This window comes from Scardinius erythrophthalmus (assembly GCF_964197995.2).
Source record: "Scardinius erythrophthalmus genome assembly, chromosome: 6".
NCBI lineage: Eukaryota > Metazoa > Chordata > Actinopteri > Cypriniformes > Leuciscidae > Scardinius > Scardinius erythrophthalmus.
In genome coordinates this window covers 29,566,155-29,590,568 of record NC_138226.1, presented here as the reverse complement: position 1 = coordinate 29,590,568, position 24,414 = coordinate 29,566,155, and the positions used below count along the sequence as shown (strand labels likewise).

Genomic DNA, 24,414 nt, shown 5'->3' with positions numbered 1-24,414 from the left:
GTAGTATAGCCCCACTTGGCAACCCTGGATGGTTGCATTCAAAACTTTAAGTTACTGTAGCTTTGAAATCAAGCCAAGAAATCAATCTGTGATATTTATCCTCTGTCTATCGGTTACACATAAAAAAAAAAAAAAAAAATTAATTGAATTGAAAAAAAATAAAATAAAAAATAAATGCAGGCAATTGTGCGCAGCAGGGATGTATCTGATGATTTTACAATAATAATAACAAATTGCATGTATATAGCAGTTTTCTCAACACTCAAAAGGTTTACATTATAAGAGGAAAATCTCCTCAACCACCACCAGTGGGAAGCATCCTCCTGATACGACAAAATCCGTAGAGCCAGAACACACACCACACACCAGCTTATTGGTGGAGTGATGAAGACAATTAGAAGATTCGGGGAGGATTAGGGGACCATGCAAAGTAAAGTTTGAGGAGCTACAACAACATAAGTGCAGCAAAAAAAAAAAAAAAAAAAAAAAATCATTGCAGTAGGCAACTGGGTGCTTCTAATAGGACACAATGGGTATTATGAAGCCAGGTGGGGATAAAAGTTCACATTTAAATATATATCTCAATGAACCATTTTTAAAATGTTCTTAATTCTAAAATCGAAGAGAGTTTCGATTTCATGCTGAACAGTTGTCTCGGTCTGTGTGTGTGTGTTATTAAGGCTATTATCAGAGTGGCTCGAGAATTTTGACCGCATGGGAATGGTTAGTTCATTCTCAGTGAGGCTTACCGGAGGTGACAAGATAGGACCATGTAAATCGAGGCTTTCTTTACTCAGTTAACACGGATGAGGTGACATAAAGGACATGTTTTCCTATCACTTTTTTTCCTCTGTTGTTGCTTCGTATTTTCTTCTCACCAGTAAGACAGAAGGTAAGCAATTAACCTGTTTAATATGTCTCTAATTTGAAATAATATATCGTGGTTAAACAACTGTTAGAAATGCAGAAACTATTTTTCATGACACGGTCTGGGTAAATATTGGCAAAGTGCACAAAAGTAATCTGATGACAGTTTAGGAATCGACACATAATATAATGTAAACTGATAAGGAAGCAAATGCATAGGCTACCTTAACAGTATAGGCTACTTTCATATCTGTAAATAGCCTGTATAATGTGTAGCCTAGTTTGCATTTGATAATGCTTTGCTCATTGTGCGTTTTATTTACACTGATGTCGTTTAGTTTTCTTTTTGAAAGGTGAAGTTAGCTACACACAACACCATTTATAAAGAGCTTATTCAGGTGCGGTACTGTCCGCGTTTTACGCGAAGTGAAGGGATTCGAAACCTTCGATCATACTGTCATGCAGACCGCTCTTCTTGTTTCAAAATTAGTGTAATGAGAAACTATAACATTTGAAATAAAATATTTAATGTTACTTAAAAAATATTGATATAGCCTATATGAAAAGTAGGCTATTTGTATGATGACAATGTTTGTCTTATCACGATTCAGTATGCATGCAGTAAACCAATACGGGTGCAATATGAATCTATAGCAGTCATCAGGACCAGTTAAAGTCTTATTTTCATTGAGAAAACATTGTATCTATGTTTATTCTGTCCCAGCTGTGTTTAGTTATGACATGGAATGGAATGTTTATTATATGCTTCGAAAGCAGAGCTATTTATATTGCATCATCACATGTAGACAAACAGACCATGTGGTTTTTAGCGATTTAATTACATGAAAGCTTAACCTCACAATTATATAATGGGGCATAATTTAAGTATACACAGCAAACCACAATAACAGCCACAAAAATGGTTGTTCTTTAGCCTCCTGCATGACAGGGAAATGAAAGTGTTGCTGCATCCCAGTTCCCATATATCAATCCTAAATAGTACTCAAATCAGGACCAGCTCCAGCTTTGAGGTCCTAGGTGGGCCAAGTGATATTCATGATGGGCTGGAGGTGTTAATCATATAGGCTATATATATATATATATATATATATATATATATATATATATATATATATATATATATATATATATATATATATATATATATATATATATATGTGTGTGTGTGTGTTAATCATATAGGCTATATATATATATATATATATATATATATATAGGGTGAATTCAAGTAGAGTGGGACATCAGGTTGAGTGGGACACTTAAGCTGTACTGTAAAGGGTTAATTTTGTAAGCCAATCACAACAATTGTTACTGTGTTGTAGCTGAATGTCTATTGGATATGAAATAAAGGTTGTGATTGGTGTGATATCACAGATGTGGTCCAGTTGTTATTTTTCAAATTGCTTGACTCCTGGGACCTCATGGCAAGCCACTCGGCAAGTGTAAATCTATTTAGAATAATAAGGTTAATAATTCTGTCACTTATGATGTAACAATAAAACTTTTGCTTTTACATACATTTATACTGTCTGTGTATTAGAGATTAATAACAATGAGCATCTAACTGTTTAAAATATTTGTGAAAATTAGATTCACAGCACTGTCCCACTCAACCTGACTGTGTTGAGTGACAGTGCATTTCAGGTTGAGTGGGACAGTGCTGTGAATCTAATTTTCACAAATATTTTAAACAGTTAGATGCTCATTGTTATTAATCTCTAATACACAGACAGTATAAATGTATGTAAAAGCAAAAGTTGTATTGTTACATCATAAGTGACAGAATTATCAACCTTATTATCCTGATTTACCCATGAATTCAGCCCCCTATGCATCCACACTCACAACTGCGCCGCCCTCACCTCCAGATGACTTCATCTTTCTCAGATGTGTTCACTGAAATTGTACAAAGATGTAGGCTTAATGACAGTTCCATTCATTGAATGTAGAGTGAAGTTTACAATGTTACAATTTTTGCATTAGTTCCAGAAATGCATTTTTAAAAAATCATTCCAAGTATTAATTAATTTGAAGGTCTCCGTTGTTGTATTTTGTGCTTCATAATGCGCCACACATTTATGTATTCTGGTTTTATTTACGTTTTACACAACGTCCCAACTTCATTGGAATTGGGGTTGTATTTCTCATGTTCATTTTAACCATAAAATAGTGTCCCACTTTCCCTAACAAAGTGTCCCACTCAACCTGATTGCTTCCAGTTTGCTGAAGAGGGTGTCATAAATTGGGAAAATTTCACCATAGTGGCCTTCATTACAATCTATTTAAACAAAACACATACAATTTGAATACATTAGGCCTATAACTGATTTAGGTTGTTTAAAATGCAATTTACCAAAAAGTGTCCCACTTTACCTGACTTCACCCTACTACAGGGCCGTTGAATGTTTGAATCTGATTGGTTGACGAACGTTCTAAGGTGTGCATTATTTTCAGGGAAACGCACGGCTAAAGTAGTTCCAGGCAGGTCTCGACCGCATTACAGTTCCATATCACTTCGCGTAGTTAACGGTAATAACGGAAAATAGGATAGCCTACAATTCATAAAATAAATAGGATACAATTCATAACAAGAAAAAACATTTAGCCCCATGCGCTTGATCTGCAATTTTCAATGTCTAGCTTCACAATCAATGGAAACATGCAGTTTAATTTTAATAAATAAAGTATATTCCTATCTATAATCAATAGAAAATTAATCTGAATATAGGCTAAATAAATGGATAGTCCTGCAGCACGGATTTTTATTGCAGATAATATAACAAATAAATAATTATTGATAGGCCTTATTTGTTAAAAGGCTTTTTTCATTTTTTTTTTTCATTTTTTTGGCTAGTCTACTGTCATCTGTCAATAATAGAAAAAAAAGAATGAACGAAGTAATTATAACGAATTGAATTAATAAATAAATAATAATATTGAAGCACATGCTTTTCTGTCTCATTATTGCAACATCTCTCTCTAATAACTGCATTAATAACTGCATAAAGACGGGGACACACTTTAAGGCCGGTTATGAATGTAATTTGATGACTGATCATGCCAAACGCGTGTTCAGCGCGTTCAGTCTGTGTTCAAGTCGGTGTTTAAAATCTGCTGCAGTCGATGAAAACAGTCAGAGAATGTGTCAGCTAGTCTTGTGTCCCCAGCATTAGTCTGCTATCAGTGGCTCAAACCTCCGTTACTAACTTTAAAATGACGTTTACGAATTAGCAACGGAGGGATTAGATGCGTAAGAAATTAGTCCTACATACAAGAGCGTTTAAATGACAAAAATGTTGCAAACGTCTTGAAATACATAATCTGAACAATGTTTCGAAGTGTGGTAACTGTAGTATAAGCGGAATAATTGACTTCAGGCCGTTGAATTATTAGAAAAATAATGCACACCCGAGGTGGGTGTGCATTATTTTTCTAATAATTAAACGGCCTGTCGTCAATTATTCCTCACATCATGTATATATATACACACACACACACACGCACACACACACACACACACACACACACACACACACACACACACACACACACACACACACACACACACACACACAATGAGGTAGACTGTGTACAGTTGAGACACTTTTTGAGTTTTGATTTTTCACACAAAAATACATATGGAGAAGAATTGAATTTTCACATGAAATGCCACATGACATTACATTAGCATGTAGACTAATATATTATCAATCAATAACACCCATAAGTAGTTTACATTTTCCACAATTAGCGAATAAAAATAAGGTGCTTTTTGTGTCAACTCTGTCTCAACTGTACCTATGTACGGGACAGTTGAGACAGTACTATGGTAAAGTTGAGACACCCATTTTTAATGAGGGAAATGTAACTAAATGTTCATTGCAAATATAATAAATAAAGACAAATGAAGAAATGAAGCTCTTTTCTTTTCTTTTTTTTCACATATCGTGCCAGTGAAGCAACAGGAATCTTGAACTTCTCAGCTACCTTTCCTAATTGATATGCCCTCATCTACAACTTTTGCGGCCCTCTCTAAATGGTATCCTGGCATTCCCTATTTGTTGTCCTAGATCTCGTGATGGGGCATCCTGCACAAGTATAAGATAAACATAAACAAAAAGTCCACATGCACTACATAAACAGCACAGCTAACACACACACTCACACACACACATTAAATGAATTCTTTAAAAATTAAATGTTCTTTAAATTAACTATGTGACCACACATCTTAAAAGGGTGTATCAACTGTACCCGTTTTACCACCTTGTCTATTTGACAACTTGCTGTTATCTTTCTAACATGCATGTAAGAAAAATATATTCATTAATAACATACAGTTAAATATAATAAATATGAAATTGTATTTTTAATTGCGTCCAATGCTGGCCAATTATGACGTTTAACCTGTTATCATAACACTGAACAAATAAACAGCGTGTTTTGTAATATAACTCTATTGGGGTACGGTTGAGAAACTAGTGTCTCAACTATCCCCCGCTGGCCACTTCGCACATTTCTCTAGATTTTGTATTGAGCTTGCATGACTCATTACCATGAAATATGCCAATTTTTAGGGCACAGAATAGCGTTTGTAATGGTACCAGTTACGTTTAACAGTCACATAAGGATAATAAGTTATTCATAGTTGAGTGCGCAAAAAACGATGCAAGCCTTCCCTTAGAAAAAAAACTTTTGCAGATATCTTCTGATCTGAGACGCGTCCAGTCTTCAGATTTTGCAGGATAAAAGAGGACACTAATACGCATGTGCACAGCCAAAATCACAACTTGTGCATGCTGCGTGCGCAAGTTATTAAAGGTGTCTCAACTGTAGACAGTCTACCCACCATGCTTCTCTGATGAGAACCAGAAGATTATTTTCACCATAATACCATATGGAGAATACCATTTCACCATATCTGTCCACCTGTAGTCCCTAATTGCCTAACATGTTCGACATCGACATTGACTAAAATGTTTTATAGTATGTTAGTATAGTATAGTATGTTAGTATTAGTAAGTATAGTATGTTAGTAGCAAAGTATAATGTTTTTTAGTTTCAGTGACATTTATTTATTCATTCTAATTCAGTTGCTATTCAATTTTACTCAAACTCTTTTTAGTCTGTTTTTGGGAAGATTACAACTTAACAGTTAAAACAATTAAAAACATTTGGTTGGTTTTATGTTTATGTTTAAGTTAGCTTTAAGAAAAGAAATATGTCTATTTGTAAAAGGAAATTGTGTTATTAAATTAGTTTTTAATTATCTTTAAAATTTCACATGGGTTTGGATCAGATTAGTGTAGATGGTCAGTTTATATGTAGAATCCTTTGTCATAGATGCATTCTGATCAAGCATGACCTGGTCGTCAGATTCCTGAGGGGAGACTGAATATGGAGCTGAATTGAACATCACACCAGAAGGGTTTTATAAACACAGAGATCCCAAAATTTATCTTGCCTTGATCCGTTCGCCGCGGGGTCCCCTCAAGTGCAGTTCCCTAACGATGGCCCTGCTCTGGGATCACTTGGTACGACTCTGTGCACCAATTTTGTGATGGGTTATTTGGTTACAAGCTCCTGATTTGGTGGACCAGGCCCACCCTGGTCCGCCTGAGGAGCTGGGCCTGACTAAAATGTACAATTAATGTGTCCCAATGCTGATTATGCTGAAATGAGTATTTCACAGGTACCCAGACCAGAAAAGGGGTATGCACTGATAAAGGGGTTTGAGTGATTAATAATCAATATGACCTGATGAAAAATATTTCTTTCATCTGCAACAATATTGTGAACTTTTATAAATATATGTTTGGCCTTCACATTGTTTTTCACAAAAAGAGTGCATACTTTTAGGGCATGGACTAAATAGGAAAATTGGGATGCAGAAAATGTTTCCTGAGCTTAACAGAAACATACCCAGAGAGCCATTGGTCGTGGTCACAGAGGTCGTGGTCACAAACTCCAAGATGTCTGACATATGAACTTCATCAGGCATTGTGTACAAACATCTAAAAAACAAAACAAACAACAACAACAAAAAAACAGCTTACCATACCTTTCACTAATGTTCTTTAAAAGTTATGTAAATGTTAGGACAAAACATTCTTAAAATAATGTTTATGGAACGTTCTTATTAATGTTATTAATAGTTAACATACATTCTCGTAATGTTGAGAGAAAACGTTCTTACATTGTTTTTCTTAAAACATTTAAAAAACTGATGTTTTGAAAAAATTAGAAAACTTTCAGAAATAAAGTTTTAATAACATTTTCAAAATGATAGAATGGAATGTTCTTTTAAAGTTCACATAAACCAAGAAAAACGTTCTTAATACATTATAAAACTGGACGTCTTAAAGGAAAAATATGTAAGAATTTTGTATCAAAATATCCAAATACCACTTGCACAGTCTTATATATTTCTTTAAATTGTGTACTTACATTATCCAAAATCTTTTCAAGAATTTGTAAATTCAGAGAAATTTTTAAATAGTATTTTAAATAGTGCCCTTCTCACTTGTCGTCTGTCAATGACGTAATATCTGCGTTTTCCCTGGTTTCTGCTTGTACTGCCATAGTAATCATAGCGACAGAAGTGGACAACTGCGTTACGTCTAGCTCATGCTGTTGTTGTTTTGTTCAAACAATATGGACCATGGCAAGCAGACTTTGGGACAAAAGTATAAATAAAATGAGGATCAATATCAGCCTGGCGTTTTCGAGATGCCGAGAGCTCCACGTCTGCGACAAACTTCAATATGACAGAGCTTCAGAGTCACGACTTTACAGGGACGCCACTCTTGCATCTACTTTACAGGTGAAAAATGTACATAAAACGAATCAATGTTATATAGCTCAACATGATGAAATGTTAGAATATGATCAGTGTTATTCTTATGTTGATCTAGCTTACTGCTATAGTCTCAAATAGTCAACAAACACATAGAATAACATTTTAACTTTCAACACACTCAAGTGCAGTTTAGTATGATAGTGTAGACCAAGTGAATAAGCCCTGTGTTACCTCACAAGTTTAATTTGTCAAATAAAGATTGATTCCGCTTATCACTGCGTCATCAATCTACGCCTTTGTTATTATAAGAGGTTAGCGACATTTTCATAACTTAATGGACATGTTAGCAGAACATTCTAAGAACTTGTTTTTGCTAGATGGGAACATCCTTAAAAAGTATAAATCATAAACATAAAACATCTTTAAAACATTATATTTAACATATGACAGAAAACAGCCAAGAAATATTCCACAGCAAACGCTTTCAGGAATCAAGCAGCATCAACCTGGTGCTTGAAACTACACTACTGTTTGTTCTGCTGTTCTCAGTATCCAGGCTGATCCCGCTTGATTCCTGTTTTATGGTCATCCATGATTTGGGAACCACACAACTGTTTTCTGCTGCTCTCGTCAAAATCTGCGATGAAGGACGCGTACCAGGGGCCCGTTCTTCGTAGCCTACGTCGCTAACTCACTTAGCTGGATTTGATTGTTGGCGATTTGGCATGATCTTGGATTGTTTGGTTCTTCGACGCTCATCCTGGACTTGCTGTCATAGCAACTGGTGCGCAATCTTAAACCTGCTCATTAAGGCTTATTTCATGTAAACAGGATTAGACCGCGGCTTCATAAGCGGAGCTGATGCGGGAAGTCCAGCGCAGTCTCACTTTCTGAGATATATATTTTTTCCCGTGACTCGTGAGATTGTCGTTTATATTATTAATTTGTTGGAAACGCACATTTATTTTCGACTTGTCGGAGTCGGGCTTTAACTACAGCACAAACTGTTTGCATTGCCCTAAGATTATTTGCGAGTGGCTCTTTCCTTTACACTATTGGAGATGCGGAGAACTTGATGGAAAGTGCTGTCTGTCGTGTCATTTAGAGTTTACCTGGCGCTTTTAGGTTTAAAAAACAGTTTTAGGTTTTTTTGTGGCATTTCCAAGCCACTTAATGTTGACCCAATGTTGTAAAGCAGTTTTTTTAAAGCAGTTTTTTTTTAGGCTATCATAATTTTTTATGAAGATCATGCAATCATGACCATGCCGATTACAATATATGTCACTCAGGCTTCACTAACGTGATTGGTAGACTTTGGCCCTGTCCCAAATGGCGCACTTCATGCGGACTTTCGGTCTCGTGGACTTGAATTGCGCGTGCTCGCTGAGTCTACGAGTCCGTAGACCGTCCCATTCAGCATTTTACCGCTCTGAAGTGTGCTCAGCAGCGCCCCCTTTGTACCCTTGAAGCGGTCTTCCGCGAAGCCCGCATAGAAGCAGGCTTCACGCACTTTAACTACCCAGGAATCCTTGCGAAAGGCCAATCAGACAATGGATGGGAGGAGATTTCACTCACGGATAATTGTTGACATGGCTGAGAAGAAAATATTACAGTTTTTATGACCTAAATGTACATTTTACCAGTTGTTCCCTACAGTTTATACAAACATTGTGGTCATCGACCAGTGGTTGATGTCTCAAACATAATAATAGCGCGTTTAATAATACGATCACATTATGATTCATTAAATAAATAGAACCGAATATCAGGGCTTTACTGAGTCATATGTAAACATAGTATGAATATTGAAACCTGTAAATTCATCTGAAACTCATGCACATTTTCATTATGTTTTAAAATTGCAATCTTAGTTCAAATTATGTATTATTATGTACAACTGTATACATCATTTAAATAAGCATGATATATCTATTGTCTAATGCCCAGGTGATATGCACAATATCAAAATATAGAACTGTAAAATTAGGCTGTGTAGTGGACGTGGAGATGAGACGCTGGAGCGCAAAAAATGTGATTTCTCCTGTCCAACAACAACCAGACCTGTAATATTTCTGTCAGTAAGGTTATTTTTCACTCTGATGTCTCTGAAAATAAAAAGCTAGATGATATATTAAACTTTTTCTGTACGATGGGTAAATATCATATTCACAAAGCAATATACCTTAAATTCAAACCTAGTTGCAATTTTTTGCTTATGATTTACAGTTATTCTTCACTTCAAAAAATCCCCTCCAATAAAAGAGCTTCGAAAATATCCTGTATTATAGAACAAGTTTTATATAAATTGTAAAAATATTTTATTTACTGTTATTATTTACTTTCATTTTGTCTGTATCCCCACATGTGCATGTTCATTGTTTTGTATTATTTCCATTGTAATGATTTATATTGTAATGCAAAAAAACAAAAAAAAAACAGGCCATTATTTCCGGCGTGACGATCGAGTCTGTCCCAAAAATACCTCTCAATGCGCCCTCGTGGACTCGCGCCAAGGGCCCTAATAGGTCTGCACTATATGACGTCACCAAAGTGTGGACTCTGAGGAAGTCCACAAGTCCGGAGTGTGCCATTTGGGACAGGGCCTATAGGCTATAGACCATAGACTGCCATCAAGGCCTCAATGAAGGGGATTATGTGAACAGAAAGGGGGTTCACAATGTAAATGTGCAGCCCAGTTCCTATTTTGATTCTTAATATTCCAGATTAGTAATATTATATCAAATTAAAAAAAGGCAGTTGACTAAAATCTTCCATATCACAAATGTGAAAGAAAAATGGCCAGGATCTGTGCATGACTTAAGAATTTTCAGAGATTCACATTTATGCACATTATTTGAAAGTGGTAAGGAAAGTTCCACAATTAAAAATATCAAGCTCACTGTATTACATACACTCATGCTGATCCTAACATAACTGCATTTTTTCTGTGATTATGACATGTTCCTGCCTGCAGACAGGTGTTTTATGACCACATTCCCTGACCCAAACCAGTTACAATGCAGCACCAGGACAAGGGCACACAATGAAATGAACTTTGGCTAACTAAAGGGAAGATTTCAGTGTCTGAAAAGTCTGAGGGGTTGCACACCTGACAGGGCCTGTGACATTGTTGCATGTGCCATATTACACAACATTGCCAAAAAAAAAACAAAAAAACACTTGTCATTAAATGTTTAATAAAAGACAAATATGCTTAGTTCCTTGAGTTTTATTTCAATTGTTTTTTGTAAAAAAAAAAGCCAGTGGTCAAGTGCCTGCATCAAGAGATATTAGAAAAGCTGTCTATACACTGCCCACCTGTAGGCCTATGTCTCCTCTGTCTGTGCAGACTCTTCTGTAGGCCTTTCTGTAGATGTGGAATCCTGCAACTTATATTGCAGCCATAAAGCATACAAGTATAAATTAAATAAAATTATTTATGCACTTGCAGGTAGGCTAGTTCCTCCATATGACAGTTATCTGAGAGGCTTTATTCACTGTCCAGTGCAATGGAAACAAATGGACATTACAAAGTCTTATACTTTCTTTCCTTTGGAGTGTTGGTGTATTATGTAAAAGTGCACAAAAGAGGAAAACACAATGTCATTACAATGAACTACACTATGAAATAACTCATGGCAAAATATTTTTACATTAACATAAGTTTATCAGTTTTCACTTTCACAAGTCAAAGCATTTCATCATTACTCAAGATTTAACAGTTGAAAGGACTATACGGCCTTAATTTAATGCAGCAAAAATTATTTTACAGTGTAGGCTACTAAGATCTTTTCTTTTTCTTTTTTTCTCAGCCTTTTACTTGGTTGCTTTTATAAACAGACAACCATTTATTTAACAGTGCCTTTTATAAAAGAGATTATAATATAACTAAAAATTACCATTATGTAGAATATTTTGTACTTTACTTTTATTGGTTCTCATGTTCTAGTGTGGTGACTCTGACATTACAATGAACAAAGTAATTATGCAATTATTAAAATACAAAAATATAGGCTATTAAGTGATAAAACCATCTAACATGGCCACTTCTAATGGATTTATATTGTCTGCTACTTTTTGCCAGCCCTCTCTCCTGGCTTTTGCAGACTTTGAGGTGTTCCCTGGCGTTTTGATTAAACATTAAAATTCCGAATAAACTTCGACTATTAGCTCTTGCTCTGCTGAGGAGAAAAACTGTGCGCGCTCTTTGGCCACGCTGAACAGCTAATAGCAGCGTTACTGATCAATGTTTCTACTATCGATACATATACCCTTTTAAACTTCGCATGAACGCGCAATTATCTCAGATAACTCAATCCAGCGATACTAATCATATCCGGCAGGTGTGTTCGAAGAACCTAATTAGGGATCATCCAGGATTTTTCTGATTTTCTCTCTACATTGGTGTCTCGCTGTGATACACTTTTGGTCCTGGGGGATTTTAATGTTCATTTATGCTGCCCATCAAAGCCATTAGTGAATGAATTTCTTTCTATTATTGAGTCTTTTAATTTCACACAACGTTACTGGTTCTACTCATAAGAAAGGTCATACACTAGATCTTGTGTTATCATTTGGTATTTCTGTATCTAATTTGGTGGATTCAGACGTAGGCATTTCTGACCATTATTCAGTGGTATTCGATGCTGTTTGGTCTTATATCCATCCAACTTTTTCTCAGCCTTTACATTATGCTAGGTCCATTAATTCTTCAACTGCAAACCTTTTTTCTGAATTTTATTTATCACATGTTACAGACAAAGTCTTAAGTGGAGAGGACACTGAAGTGCTGATTTAGGCTTTTTTATCATGTACTCTTGCCTTAGATTGTGTTGTCCCTCTTAAATTAAAGAAACAAAAGGGAACATCTCAACCTTGGATAAGCAATGATACCCGTTCTCTTAGACAAGAGTGCAGAAGCATCAATTAAACATGAGGCGTCTAACTTTTTCACTGACTTTGAACCAGTTTTATCAGCACAGCTGGAAGATATGGTCTTGAAAATTAATGGAGGTAGCTGCAGACTGGATATTCTCCCTACTCATCTTTTTAAAGATGTTTTTCATACTGTGAGTTCAAGCAGCTACAGTATAATTAACAGCTCCTTGATGAGTGGAGTAGTACCAAATAGTTTCAAACATGCAATTCTTCAAACTAATTTGGATCATACAGTATATAACAACTATAGACCCATTTCTAAATTGCCTTTCATCTCTAAGATTCTAGAGAAAGTGGTCTATTCACAGCTCTATTCTCATTTGATTACTTTTGATATTTTAGACACATTCCAGTCGGGCTTTAGGCCCTGTCATAGCACAGAATCTGCATTGCTCAAGGTCACTAAGGATATATTATTATCGTTGGACTCAGGATCACATGTTGTTCTAGTTTTATTAGACCTAAGCGCTGCTTTCGATACGACTGACCATTAGATTCTTCTCAACCGTCTGGAGTGTTGGATTGGTGTCCAGGGTACAGCCCTTCAGTGGTTTGCCTCATATTTGAAAGACAGGACAGTTGCTGTGAATCTGGGAGACTTTTCTTCCACATTGGCCATATCAGGCCTTGCCCCCCAGTACATCAGTGATCTTATTATTCCCTACTCTCCTTCTAGAGTTATCAGGTCCTCTGACCAACAGCTTTTAAAGGTCCCTCGTTGTCATTTAAAATCAAAAGGAGATCGTGCTTTTTCTCTGGTATAGTCTCCCATTCCACGTGAGGTCAGCTCCATCGATTGCCACTTTTAAGTCTTATTTAAAAACGTATTTATTTTCTTTAGCTTTCGAATAAGTTATGTTTGCTTTGTTATAGGATTTTAATTATTTTCGCTTCTGTAAAGCACTTTGGGGCAACGTCTGTTGTTTGAAAATGTGCTATATAAATAAAGTTGCTTGCTTGCTTGCTTTCATTAGCAATTGTTTAGTTTAAAACTGGGATGGGCAAACACAGTCCTGGATGGGCATTGTCGTGCAGAGTTTAGCTCCAACCCTAATCAAACACACCAGAACCAGCTAATCAAGTCTTTTAGGATTACTATAGTAGGGGCAGGTGAGTTTTATCAGGGTTAGAGTTTGACCATCCCATTAAAACTATCAAATACAAGGGTCTCTATATATATCTATTAAATCTATGTTTTAATATCTTTTTTCCACATAAAATGCGCTAAAAGATTTGATTGACTGATCTAGTTTTTCATGGTCCCCACCAGCTCCGAGCCCCGTGAATGTGAGCGTAACTGTGGATTCGGTCCCTGTGGCGGGACGCGCAGAGGTTACTTTGGTGACCTGCACAGTTTCCACAGCGCAGTCTGCTGCTGAGGTGTCATGGCATTTGGGCACTTTATCTGATTCTGTGAAGCTATCGACCAGCACTGTGAAACACCTGGATGGGACGTTGACTGTCAAAAGCAGTCTGATTGCTTCTCCAACTGTACAGATGAATCAACAGCTTGTCAAGTGTGTGATCAGACATGCTATGTTGAACGAGGAACTGAGAATTGATCACAAGATCGTTGTGCACTGTAAGTGACATGATCCTTTATACTTTATTACACAAACTGCACACATCTCTGTCACTTGAGGGCCCATTCCTGCCTCAGCTGGTTCACAGTAATTGGTAATTAAAAGGGAAGTGACACACATTTTCCACTGATTCATAACCATAAACAGAAGAACTTTGAATAAAATTGTCTGCTAAATTTAAGTAAAAATGGTTTTATCAAGTTTTAATGAGACTTAAAATTATCATGTACAGTATTATGTACATTCAGTATTTCCTTATGAAAAAGTACACTTTACCATACTTTTAAAAAGAGTATTTATTGCAGAAATAAAATACACTTAATTGCATGCTGTTTAATATTAAATAAACATTTATTCTAATTTTAAATTATATTAAATGCAATAGTGGGCTCGAGTGTTTTTTACCCACTAAAGTATGACTTATATACACACTCTCCTCCAAAAGTATTGGAACAGTGAGGCCAATTCCTCTATTTATTCTGTAGACTGAAAACATTTGGGTTTGACATAAAAAAATGAATATGAGACGAGATCAACATTTCAGCTTTTATTTCAAGGTATTTACATCTGGATCTAACTTAGAAGATAGCACATTTTGTTTAAACCCACCCATTGCTCATGTGACCAAAAAATATTGGAACATAAGCTTCTTCTTCTTCTTCTTCGGTGGTCAGGTTTTATGGCAGTTTACAGTCAAAGTGTATTACCGCTGTCTACTGGACTGAGGTGCAATCAAATGGATATCATTCACACACACACACACACACACACACATGTCTGGTTTACTATCTTTGTGGGGACTCTCCATAGACGTAATGGTTTTTATACTGTACACACTGTATATTCTGTCCCCTCACACTAACCCTACCCCTAAACCTACCCATCACAGAAAACTTTCTGCATTTTTACATTTCCAAAAAAACTAATTCTGTATGATTTATAAGCTTGTTTACCCATGGGGACCTCAATTTAGGTCCCCACTGTGACACGAGTCCCCATGAGTCTGTGTGCATTCAGGTTGAAGTCCCCACCGGGATAGAAAAACAGGTACACACACACACACACACACACACACACACACACACACACACACAAAAAAAGAATAATAAAATAAATAAATCCTATTTGCTAATTTTGTTTCTTTGATAAATGTTATCATAGAATTATTGATGTTTTCTAGTCTCACATAATAATGTTTCTAAAGAAAATGCTTTTTTGACTGCATTCACTTCCCTCTTCAGTTTTTTTCTTTGTTTGGAGAATCTTATGCACCTTAAAAGAACATGATCTACATCCTCTTTCACTCCAAAAATCTCACATTTTCCAGATGGATGTTTGTGTACAACGTGTAAGCTGTTATTTAAACCAGTATGGCCTATTCTCAGTCTTGTAAACCAAAGACACTCTTCCTGTCTGTTTGGATAAATATGTTTGCTACTTGAGATATCTTTTATTGTATAAGTGTCTACCTTTCTTCTCCTTATCCTATTCAGCTTGCCATATTATGTTAACTTTGTGTTTAATGAGTGTTACTTTAACCCTCCAAGATAATTCTTCATCAGTTAAATTATATGGACCTTAACAAAACCTTTTGCAAGCATCTCTACTTTCTATTGATTTGTTACTGCCTCCACATCATTGTTTTTAATCACAGGTAGAGAAAATTCCCTTCTAATGCCTCACATCTTTTTAATCATGCTCCAAACATCACCCACTTTGGACTTTTGCCCCTATTTTACAACAAAAGTTACGCCAATATTTCCTTTTAGCTTCTTTTATGATTCTTTTAACTTTTGACTGTGATTTTTTGTATTCCATTAAGTTGGTTAAACAATTTTGAAAGCTTTATTTCTAACTTTAATTGCAATCATCTGTCCTCTTATTCCTCATCCCAGAAGATTTGCCAAGAACCTCCTCTGCTGTCTCACACAATACATTTGTACCTCATTACTCATATCTAACATTATTCCCATCCGCTTACCACTTGCCTTCATGCTATATTAGGTTGCAACCTTTGATTTGTGCAAAACCGGGACACTCAGATTTTTTTTTTTGCATGATTTTCCAGCGCTGTTTTTCCTTAGTATTTAACTGAAAATTTTAACTGTAAAAAAATAAAATAATCTTGCATCACAATAAGTGTATTGTGATAGTACGGAAGAGGATTAGGGCCAGGCAATAATAAAAAAAATAAAACCATCTCGAGATTAAAGTCATTATAATGCGAGATTAAACTCGTTAAATTTCGAGAAAAAAAGTCGAAATACAATCTTGAGAATAAAATATTGAGAATAAAGTCGTTGTGTTTCGAGAAAAAACTCGTTAAATTTCGAGAAAAAAGTCGAAATACAATCTTGAGAATAAACTCATTAAATTTCGAGAATAAAGTCGTTGTGTTTCGAGAAAAAACTCGTTAAATTTCGAGAAAAAAGTCGAAGTAATTGTGAGAATAAACTCGTTAAATGTCGAGAATAAAGTCGTTGTGTTTCGAGAAAAAAAGTCGAAATGAAATGTAACGTTAGAGAATAACGCATTTGATCAGTGTTCATTGCATAACCTGATAGAGGACATGGCAGAGTTAGATCACTTAGACAATCTATATTTTTGACTTTCTTTCAGTAACAAAGAATAGAACATTAGGTCTAGGTCGGCTAGGTGTTTTTAGAAGAAAAAATCAGTCCAATTTGCGCGATGTACTCGCTTTTGTCCAACATGAAATTCATGGAGGTTTCATGGTTTCCCAGGATACCATAAGACGCATTATTAAACTTGTTGATCCTCAAGGTGTGGAATTTCGACGAAGGAGACGCTTGAGAAGACGCCACTTTTGCTGGCCCAAATACATTCTGGCATATGGACAGCCATGATAAATTAAAACCGTACGGCATTGCCATTAATGGCTGTATAGATGGTTACAGTCGTTACATTCTGTGGATGGAGGCGTACACAACCAACAACGATTAATAATGTGTCTTATGGTATCCTGGGAAACCACGAAACCTCGATGAGGTTGATATCGAGGCTATGCAATGAACACTGATCGAATGCGTTATTCTGTACATTTCATTTCGACTTTTTTTCTCGAAACACAACGACTTTATTCTCGAAATTTAATGAGTTTATTCTCAAGATTGTATTTCGACTTTTTTTCTCGAAATTTAACGAGTTTTTTCTCGCAACACAACGACTTTATTCTCGATATTTAATGAGTTTATTCTCGAGATTGTTTTTCGACTTTTTTTCTCGAAATTTAACGAGTTTTTTCTCGCAACACAACGACTTTATTCTCGATATTTAATGAGTTTATTCTCAAGATTGTATTTCGACTTTTTTTCTCGAAATTTAACGAGTTTAATCTCGCATTATAATGACTTTAATCTCGAGATGGTTTTATTTTTTTTATTATTGCCTGGCCCTAATCCTCTTCCGTAAACATTTTAGTAACTAAACTAAATTGTATTGGGTTTAGTGACAACATGTTACAATGTTTATATGGTACAATTTCTGGTAAGCTGCGTTTTTTTATTATTGCTTGAAACAAATTTCAGGATTTCAATTCAGTTCAATTCTTGTGATTTGATTTAATTCACTAATTTGGATAAAAATTAGGTACACAAGATGGGCATTAATTTTTCTCAAGAAAAAAATCTCACCTAATGCATACAGAGAGCCCTATCAGCTGGTAGTATTATTTAAGGTTAAAAATAACTCAAATTAAATATAAAGCGTTTTTTATTATAAGAACAACTTTATTTAATGATAAGTAAAAATATAATAAAAATGTAATATAGTAGCCTACACATGTTTAGCAAAATACTCTCTATAGATCTTTTTTTCTAGTCAACTTGCTATAGCCTATATTATGGTCATCAAATGGCTTTCCTGAGGTAAATGTTATGTGACAATTGTTCTCCAGCTGTTTTATTAACCCTTTTCGCGGTTTCAAAACACTGATTGATCAATATAATGTATGATGATGAATATACATTTCGGTAAGTTGTACTGTTTCTTTTAACATTGTTCATTCGTGTTTATTTACTATTAGCTAGAGATGATCGGTTCACGTGCCGCTAGGGATCTTTCACGTCACATTTACAAACATTTAAAGCTCTGCAGTAACAGTAGAAGGAATCGGTTTAATTTGAAACCAGGAAATTCTACTTTAGAAATACATTTTCACAAAAAAAACGGGATTGTTAAATTTTCCGGGACTGTCGCTCAAAAAAGAGAACAATCCCTGGAAAACCGGGACGGGTGGCAAATTTATATATAACCCCCAGTTTGCTTCTCTCATTTTTCATCTTGGAAACCAATTCTCTTTAAGGCACACATTTTGATTTCTAATACTTAACCAAATACTAGTGATCACTGCCAAGATAATTTTCAGTAACCTCCCACTCACTTCCCCTGCTATCTGATCTGATTCTATTGTGAGATCTATTGCTCACTCTTTTCCATGAGATGCATCAAACCTAGTGTTCCTTCCATCATTTAAACAAACCAACTTTTAATCATCCATAAACTCCTCAATAGTGCGCCAATTTTCATCTTAGTACCTCCCCACATAGTGGTATGTGCATTAAAATCTCCACATATGAGCTTTCCATTTCCTCCCTCACACATACCATCTAGCATCTCTCAAGATTTTTTTTATCTTAGTTTTACGTACCTAAATCTCAACTAGGACTACTTCAATCTCTTTATCTATATTTAAAGTTCTGTAATTAATCCCCTGCTGAATAAATGTGGCCATTCCACCTCCTGCAGTATCCCTGTCTTTACGTATAGTGTATCCATATTGTCAGGGTGTGGTGTAGGTTGAAAAAGACGATGAAGGCAGAAAGCTCCAATGCAAAGTTTTACTTACAAATATAACAGGTTACAAACAGGCAGGTAGGCTACACTCACACCAAATACAACATGACTCAGACATTACCAGACATTAGAACCGACAAAGACTGACTGAACAGAGGGAACTAAATACAGACACTGATGAACAAACCAGGTGACACAGATGAACACTAACAATTAGCTAATTAACCTCCGGCGACCGAGGCTCAGGCGGGGATCCGGAAGACCACGGCGGAGGCTGAGTGACCGAGGACCAAGGTGAAGGAGGGAGTGAGGAGCCCAACAGAGCTAGAGGGATGGATGGACGACGCAAAGCCAGAGGAAAGGAATCCCGAGGCGAGGGCACGGCGAGGAATGACCCAGGCGAAACCGGGGGGAGGAGGGAGCCAGGTGGAGCTGGTGGGCTGATGGGCCACGGCGGAGGTGATGGAGGTTAGAGCCACGGTGGAGGTAATGTACTGACAGGCTGAAGCAGAGTCCAAGTAGAGGAGGTTGGAGGCGGAGACCGGGGGATCCACCAACTCCACCAGGGTAGGCAGACCCACGGCGACTCCACCTCTTCAAAGGTGGATAGAGGAACAGAGGGGCTGACAAGCAGTGGAGGAGTAAAGGTAGAGAAGAGGCAGATGGGAGGAGGAGGGAGAGGGAGGCTGGGTGGGAGTTCAGGCTCAGGGGTGGTGACAGGCTCAGGGCTGGGCGGAACCAGCGGCAAAAAAGTATCTGGGCTGGACGGGACCAGCAGTGAAGAAGGCTCTGGGCTGGGTGAATCCAGCGGTGAAATAGTCTCTGGGCTGGACAGGACCAGCGGCAAAAAAAGTCTCTGGGCTGGACGGAACCAGCTATGAAGGCTCTGGGCTGGGTGGAACCAGCGGTGAAGGCTCTGGGCTGGGTGGAACCAGCGGCGAAGGGAGCTCTGGGCTGGGTGGAACCAGCGGCGAAGGGAGCTCTGGGCTGGGTGGAACCAGCGGCGAAGGGAGCTCTGGGCTGGGCGGAACCAGCGGCGAAGGGAGCTCCGCGAAAGGAGCTCAGGGCTTGACGGGACCAGCGGCGAAGGGAGCTCAGGGCTGGATGGAACCAGCGGCAAAGGAAGTGCTGTGTGTGTGCCGTTAACAGTCTCTAGCTCGGCGGGCATGACGTGATGCTCAGGCTTGGCAGGACTGACGTGAAGTGCAGCTCGGCAGGACTGACGTGAAGCGCAGGCTCGGCGGGCAAGACATGAGGAGAAGGCACTGAGAAAGTCAATCAAGTCAACTTCTTGGGGGACAGAAACAGGTGAGAGAGGATGCACATACCCACAAGGTGCGGTCAATGAACTCGACGAACGGCAGGTGAACGTCGCCTAACAGCAGCATCTGGGCGAGTAGATCGTCCATCCCACTCCAGAACTGCTATTTGAGAGCTTCTTCATCCCAGCTCGCATCCTGATAAAGGTTGAGGTAAACCTCCACATAATCTTCCAGCGAGCGACCGTCTTGGTATAGACAGTCCTCCATATTAATTGGTCCGTTCTTCTGTCAGGGTGTGCAGGGGCGGGTCTACGTGGTGGCCAGGGGGGGCACCGGCCCCCCCTGAAATTCGATTGGCCACCCCAGGTGCCCCCCCCCCCTATCGATGTCTTGTGATTGGTTCATTTTATGGCCAATCAGTTTATAGACTCTACTGAAGTTCGCGATTCAAAGATGTGCAGCGCCAGAGAAACAACGGTCGTCGCGGACTTGGACTTTTACTTTATCAATCAAGAGTGTGAAGTCAAGACACCAAACAGAGCTGCCAGTCACCACCGAAACAGAAGTTTTAGTTTCAGAAGTTCCAGCTGTTTTAGTTGAGGTCTGCCTTCTTTCTTTTTCGACTGTTTTCCTCTCTTTCTGCTAGAGCTGCCAACTCTCACGCATTCACCGTGAGACAGACGCAATTTATTACGAAATTCAAACAATAAATATACCGTTTTGGCGCTTGTAAATGTGACGTGACAGATCCCTAGCGCACGTGAACCGATCATCTCTACTAGCTAATAGTAAAAAAACATGCATGAACACTGAAAGATACAGTACAACTTACCGAAATGTATATTCCTCATACAAAATATCGATCAATCAGTGTTTTTCATCAGTGTGAAGAGGTCAATAACATAGCTGGAGAACAATTATATCACATTTCAGGAAAGCCATTTAATGAACATAATATAGGCTATAGCACATAGTTGGCAAGAAAAAATAGCTATAGAGAGTATTAAGCTAAATATGTGTTCTACATATTTGTTATATTTTTACTTGTATCATTAAATAAAGTTGTTATTATAATAAAAAATGCATTATATTTAATTTGAGTTATTTTTAACCTTAAATAATAACCTACTACCAGCTGACAGGGCTCTCTGTATGTTTACAGCATTAGGTGAGTAGTTTTTTTCTTGAGAAAAAATAATCTTGTGTAGCCTACCTAATATTTATGCAAATGAGTCAATATTAAATCAAATCACAATAGTTGAATTGAAATAATTAAAAAGCGTAGCTTACTAAAAATTGTACCATGTAAACATTGTAACATGTCACTAAACCTAATAAAATTCAGTTTAGTTACTAAAATGTTAGTGACAATCACAATACACTTATTGTGTAATAAATAAACTACTTATTAAAAGAAACTAATTGACATCGTTCCTGCTTCTGGGGTTTTAAAATGGCTCATTATTAAAATTGCTTTTATTTTATAAACTTGTTAGTTTTATGGAAACACTAAAAATAATAAACACTGGCTGTCAAATTTAACTTAATGGATATATACAGGGATGACAAAAAACTAAATTAATCAAAAATGTGCTTTATTACTACATTTGTTTACAAGTAACTTTATTCAAGTTAAAAAAAAACCATAATAATATCAATAGGATTTACGTAATATACTGTAGAGTTTAGCTTTTTTTTTTTTTTTTGGTCACTGGCGGCCACCCCGTTTGGAGGCAGTGCCCCAGCATGGCCCCCCCACTGAAAATACTCTAGACACGCCCCTGAGGGTGTGGTGTAGGTTGAAAAAGACAATGAAGGCAGAAAGCTCCAATGCAAAGTTTTACTTACAAATATAACAGGTTACAAACAGGCAGGTAAGATACACTCACACCAAATACAACATGACCCAGACATTAGAACCAACAAAGACTGACTGAACAGAGGGAACTAAATACAGACACTGATGAACATAAACCAGGTGACACAGATGAACACTAATTAACAGAACACAGTTGATGAAGGTGATTGACAAGGCACAGGGGATGAAGATGAACTAATGATAACAGAGAAGACAAGTCCGATGAAAAAACAAACTAAACAGAACACAACAGTGACACATATGTGTGAATGTGTCACTGTCACACACAAGTGATGGTTTTAACCAGGTTTCCTGTATACAGATAATGTTTGGTTTAACATCTTGTTCCTCGATAAAGTGTTTTAATTCCTGACCATTAGCAATTCAACTCCTGGCATTCCACTGTAGAATAGATAAAGTCATTATTAACTGCCACATGGTGCTTGACTATCAGATACCCCTAGTACCATGTTATGAATGGAATCCACTGACAAATCATGAATCTCTAAATACTTTTCCACTGCTTTTTTAATAATTTTAATTCTATCAATTCGTCTTGCCACTTGGCCTGAGCAATTAACCACTTCCACCATAAAAGCCAATTGAAATTGAAAATGACATTTTTCTTATCCACAATTAAAAGTATCTTCAGTTTTTTACAGCATTTCTGAGTCGTTTGAACTCGACTAGAGGGTAAACCTACAGGGGCCATACCTACTTAAACCCTTGATTTTGCTTGGTTTTCTTTGTCAACTTTTTTAATGGCTTCAGCATAAGTAATACTCTCTTTCACCTTAAAGGCACAATATGTAACTTTTTTTGCTTTAAAATTAGCAAAAATCACTATATCTACCTTATATATTTTTTTTAGTTGTGTACTTACATTATCCCGACTGTTTCCAACAACTTTCAAACCAGGAGAAATTTGAATTTAATTTTTAGACACGGCACGTTTCTTTTTTTCCAGTTCACACATTTATTATTTGATTCATTAATTGGTTGTTGATTGGTCAGTTGATCTGTCATTTGAACTGATTGCACACATGTATACAGGAATTTGTTTAGCTGGACTGGTTGCGAGAACTTTGCAGTCATATGTTTTGTGTTTGTGTGTTTTAAAGATCGCCCTCAGCTGGTCTTTGTGAAACCTTTCCAAAATCTCTCTAATACTGAAGTGTATCAGTGTGAGGCAGATGCCAATCCTCCAGCTACACACTTCAGATGGCACAGGTAGGAAATATAATATAATATTCAAGTAGACGTGACTCAAATATTATTAATATCGTTAATTATCAACACCTCAAAAAAAAAAAAAAAGTTCTGTCATGTACTGCATTTACCATAATGTATTGTCATATTAAGGTAAAAAAAAAGGTAAAAGGAGAGCTAAAAGATCATAACTAGATTTCATTCTAATGGGATTAAATATCAAAATTTGATCCAATATTGGGGTAAATTAATTTTAATTGGTGAAAAATAGAGGAAAAAATCCGGTATGTTGGCATAATATTGTTTTTCTTCTATATTTTTTATGAAACGGATCTAAGTTGTTGTTGACCTGAAAAATCAAGTTTAAAAAAACTTTTTTTTTTTTTTTTTTTTTTTTTACAAATGTGCAGTTTACACAGAGATGGCAAAGCTTGCACTTTAAACCCTGTTTTCAAAAGTGTGCATTTTAAGACCCCCAAAATGTCATTTAAATAAATATCCAAAATACATAAAAAGATTTTCAGTTTTTATTTAAAACGGTATTGTGTAAATGCACCCTTAAAGAACGAAACTTAACATACAATATGTTAGCCTTTAATATGCAAATCTGTGGTCATAAGTTAACATACACCTGGGAGAATCTGCAAAATAGTAATTAAAAAAATAAAGATAATGACTGAATTTACTTAAATGATCAAGTTCAAAGGTTTTGACTCTGCTGTGTCCTTGATGATCCACGATCCCCCTTTTTTTTGTGATAGTTGCTCATGAATCCCATTTTATCAGTTTGAGCAGTTAAACTGTCAGGTGTTCTTAAAAAAAAAATCTACAAATTCAGTTATAAATAAAAAACAAAAACAAAATTCTATGTAATGATTGCTCTATAAATTCAACATTTAGCAGATGCTGCTATGTGTAACAACTGTATGTCACAATCATGTTCTGTGTCGTTTTACCTGTCACTTTTTGCTCGAGTTTTAGTTCATTATTAGTTGCTATAATTACCAATTAGTTCTCACCTGTTATATGTTCTGTTAATGATCTTCCTCTGTGTATTTAAGC

At 36.6% G+C, this 24,414-nt stretch overlaps 1 protein-coding gene across 4 annotated transcripts in view; it reads left to right on the top strand.

The window, feature by feature from the left end:
* Positions 1-479: 479 nt before the first annotated feature.
* LOC308692144 (nectin 1a) overlaps positions 480-24,414 on the top strand; it is a 47,482-nt gene continuing 23,547 nt past the window's right edge. For 3 of the 4 annotated variants that reach the window (XM_081367906.1, XM_081367907.1, XM_081367905.1), the window contains exons 1-3: positions 754-892; positions 13,896-14,207; positions 23,265-23,373. In XM_081367906.1, coding sequence (XP_081224032.1) covers positions 826-892; positions 13,896-14,207; positions 23,265-23,373 — 488 coding nt within the window. In that variant the 5' untranslated portion in view covers positions 754-825. Of the gene's footprint in view, positions 549-753; positions 893-13,895; positions 14,208-23,264; positions 23,374-24,414 lie in introns of those variants that run through there. The other variant, XM_081367908.1, reaches the window with a different exon arrangement.